Raw genomic sequence first — 3,885 nt, forward strand, 5'->3', positions numbered from 1 at the left:
TTTACAGAGTAGGTCCTCTGTTCAGTTCTAGAGCCATCCATATGGCTGCTCACAAAAGACTGTAACTCCAATTCAGACACCCTCTGGGAGGAGGGAAATCTCCGTTAGCAGAAAGCAGTCAGTCTCCACGCGGCGCCACAGTTCAAAGTCAGGCTCATGGTGTCCCCAGCAAATGAACACAGTTCGACTCGCTTTATATTCCGGCTTCAAAGTTCTGCTACACATAAGGACCCTAGAGCCCCGGCGGGCGGTGCATATGCTTGGAACTGAGCAACAGCAGAGTGTGAAACAGCCAGAAACAGGGCACGCGACACACGTCACATGGACGTCGAGGTCAGCTAGAGTGAATTACGAAAATCCGAAGACAAACCGGACAGAGACACAGAACCAGCCAGTTCACCGCAGTCTAAACAGCCCACCTCGCCAAACACCACCCGCGACGCCCCGGAAACTTCCCAGCCCCGTTTCCTCTAGCGTCAGGGCGCACGACTCAGGGCGGGGCAGGATGGGGCTCCACCTCCGCGACCAGGCGGGACTTCCGGCAAGGGAGTGACGGGCGCGGCCTGGGCGGCGGCGGCGGCGCATCCTAAGGTGGCGGCTGTCTGAGGTGCTAGCGGCCCGTGGATTCGGGCACCGGAACGAGCCGCGCTGGCGGCGGCGGCGATAGCCGCGATGATGGAGATCCAGATGGACGAGGGCGGAGGTGTGGTGGTGTACCAAGACGACTACTGCTCGGGCTCGGTTATGTCGGAGCGTGTGTCGGGCCTGGCGGGCTCCATCTACCGCGAGTTCGAGCGCCTCATCCACTGCTATGACGAGGAGGTGGTCAAGGAGCTCATGCCGCTGGTGGTGAACGTGCTGGAGAACCTGGACTCGGTGCTGAGCGAGAACCAGGAGCACGAGGTGGAGCTGGAGCTCCTGCGTGAGGACAACGAGCAGCTGCTCACGCAATACGAGCGCGAGAAGGCGCTGCGCAAACAGGCCGAGGAGGTGCGTGGGCCCCGGCCGCCGCGGAGGGGGACGGGGTGGGGAGCGTGGTGCAGCCAGTCCGGCGCGGCCTGCAGAATCCTGCCGCTGCAAGTGCCGCTGTCTCCATCAATTTGGACGCAGAGTCCGGGAGACGCGGGCCCCGGTTCTGCTCTCCTCTGACCTTGGCTGCCGCCTGCTGGCTCCGGATTTTTCTTCCTCCAGTGCTTTGAGCAAGTTTTGTGATCATCTAGCGCTAGATGATCGCAGAGCCCAGAGAGTCTACTATTCTGGAAGTCAGTGCTCTTCGGTTTATGATGGGAAGTGGCTCTTTATACATTCCATTTCAGTGAAGTTGATACAGTCTCAGAGATTGAAAGTCCTTTTTGATATTTTGGCTTCTTAAATTAGTGGCCCCGTGCCCGGGAAAGGCTAAAGCTTGTTTATATTGAATCAGTCCTCCTTACTGTGGCTTGCTTTGCTTTTGGCAGTTGAGATGCTGCTGTTCTGAATTGGGATGTACAGGCCCCACTCGACTGGCTTCCTCAAGTTCTCAGCGTAGGGGCAACGTTCCTAGGATGTGAGGAGGGCTCAGGGTGACCTCGGACATTTTTTTGAGGAGGGAACTGGCTCCAGAAAGTGTCGGGGCTAGACCAAGGTCACACACTGACTACTGACAAAAGGACAGGCCAAAATAAAGGGTAGACCTTGGCACCATCCTGAGCTTTATCTTCGGGGTCATTTTGCTTCATAGTGGGGCAGTTCCCCAGAAGTCTGCAGGTTTGATCCTTTCAGCCCAACCCTGGAGCTGTGACTTGTGCCTGGTATCACTCTCCATTGTCTTGAACTCTCTGGGGACTTTTGCTACTTTGACAGTGAATTCGGGTATTTTTTTTCCTCTCCCTTGCTTCTGTACCTACATAGTCGAGATCACTGATGTGGAGGAAAAGGAGAACATGAAGGTGAACAGCCATAAGACTGATAAAAACCTTTTTAGTTAAAAATGGGCTCTACCTGGACCAGGCACCTGCTCTATGTAGTGTTGACACCGCTGCCAGGGAAGATGCCTCTGCCTTCCAGTTTAACCGCACGCTGATAAGCGGGGAGCGTACTTGCGGCTTGCCCAGTAGCACTACCAGGACCAGCTCTTTAGAGAAGCTGATCAAAGCCCGAAGTGAGCAGTTGTTCTGCCAGCGAGGTGGAAGCTGTTGTCAAATGCCCGGAGTGTGTCCTTGGGGGACCTCCAATAAGGTTAACACCAAAGAGCAACTATACGCTGTGAACAGTTGGCATCCTAGCTATTTTGAGGTGCGTGATTATCTTCAGTTATGTTAGAAACAAACCAACCTACACTACTGTGTGCTGCTGACCAGCTTCGTCTAGACAGGGGCTTGTGATCAGATGGGTGTGATAATCCGGGAGCTGTGCATCACTGGATGCAACCTGTCATGGCGCAGAAGAGTGCTGTCCTGTCCTAGTCAGTGGATAGATAACCTGAGCTGCTAGCAGTCTTAGGAGAAGAAAGAGTCTTCAAGGATTTTTGTTTGTTTGTATGTTTGTTTTTCAAGACAGTTTCTCTGTGCAGCCCTGGCTGCCGTGTAACTTGCTCTGTAGACCAGGTTGGCCTTGAACTCACAGAGATCTGCCTGCCTCTGCCTCCTGAGTGCTGGGATTACAGGTGTGTTCCACCATCGCCCTATAGGTTTTAAAAATTCTTAAACAGAATAAACATCTTAGTCCTTCACTTCTTACTCTGATACCAGGTGGTTCATTCTCTAGAACTCAGGACCTGGGAGGAGGGACTCATCTGTAGAGTTTGCAGATTCTGGTCTGGCCATCCCACCCTTAGGAAGCACACACTTTCCCCAGCTTCTCTCAGACCTCCAATTACAACTGTCTTTGCCAGCAGTAGTGAATCATTCCACTACAGTTCCACTGTTGGCCATTGGTGTCCCAGAAAGAAAACTGTGGCAAGGTGAATTTCGCAGTGAGGACAGAATCCCTAATATAGTTTCACATCAGCCTTGAATGGCCTGGCTTACTGATTAGTAAGATTCTAAGAGAAAGTATTTTTTATTCCTCAGCGCTTTCCCGCTGGAAGAGTAAAGGATTAGAAAGGTGCGGCTAACTGTGCCAGCACTTCGATCATAGGAAGGAAATTATGTTTGAGAGACAGAGTGTTAGTGTTCTTACTGCCTGTAAGTCATCTTCACTCTAAAGAATGTGCTGGGAAGCATTCTTTTTTTTTTTTTTTTTTTTTTTGGTTTTTCGAGACAGGGTTTCTCTGTGGTTTTGGTCTTTTTTTCTATATATTGGGGCTTCTGTGAAATTTCGTGTATGTGAAGGATTTCACAGCAAGACTAAAAAAAAAAAAAGAAAGAGAGAAGAAGCAACAGCATTAGAAGCAGCTGATATTCCTCTCTGGTTGAGTGTAGTAACTGCAGGATTTAGGGGTTACCCTATTATATAGCCTTGAAGCCAGAATTATCTGAGTTGCAACCACTATTTCTCGCCTTACCTGCTGCTGTTCCTAAGACTACAGGGGGATGTAAACTGACCCTCACTCCAGCTGTGAGAGCAGCAAGTACTTAATAAGAAATATTGTCTATCTCAGAATGTCAGGGAACTCAAACCTATTTCTTTGCTTGTGTCAAGGGTTACAGGGTGTGCATACCCTACTCGTAAATGTCTATCTTGTCTGATAGTGCTCTTCTTTCATTGCTTAGGGTAAGTGGACGATGGTGAAGCTTATTGTTACCTTTAAAAAATCTTTTAGTTTCTTTTAAAGTAGTGAAGAGCTTGTACCATCTCCCTGATGCGGCATGCCTTCCCCATTGTGCTTGACATAACTTGGTCTTGTCTTTTTTTTTTTTTTTTTTTTTTTTTGGTTTTTCGAGACAGGGTTTCTCTGTGGTTTTG

At 50.1% G+C, this 3,885-nt stretch overlaps 1 protein-coding gene across 21 annotated transcripts in view; it reads left to right on the plus strand.

Moving 5' to 3' along the window:
* The first annotated feature begins 536 nt into the window (after window positions 1-536).
* Window positions 537-3,885, plus strand: part of Mapk8ip3 (mitogen-activated protein kinase 8 interacting protein 3) — a 45,427-nt gene continuing 42,078 nt past the window's right edge. For 13 of the 21 annotated variants that reach the window (XM_026780711.1, XM_026780718.1, XM_026780714.1 and 10 more), the window contains exon 1: window positions 537-990. In XM_026780711.1, coding sequence (XP_026636512.1) covers window positions 673-990 — 318 coding nt within the window. In that variant the 5' untranslated portion in view covers window positions 537-672. The remainder of the gene's footprint in view (window positions 991-3,885) is intronic. The other 8 variants (XM_013347212.2, XM_005349128.3, XM_005349122.3 and 5 more) reach the window with 1 other exon arrangement.

This window comes from Microtus ochrogaster, chromosome 7, assembly GCF_000317375.1.
Source record: "Microtus ochrogaster isolate Prairie Vole_2 chromosome 7, MicOch1.0, whole genome shotgun sequence".
In the NCBI taxonomy this organism is placed as follows: domain Eukaryota; kingdom Metazoa; phylum Chordata; class Mammalia; order Rodentia; family Cricetidae; genus Microtus; species Microtus ochrogaster.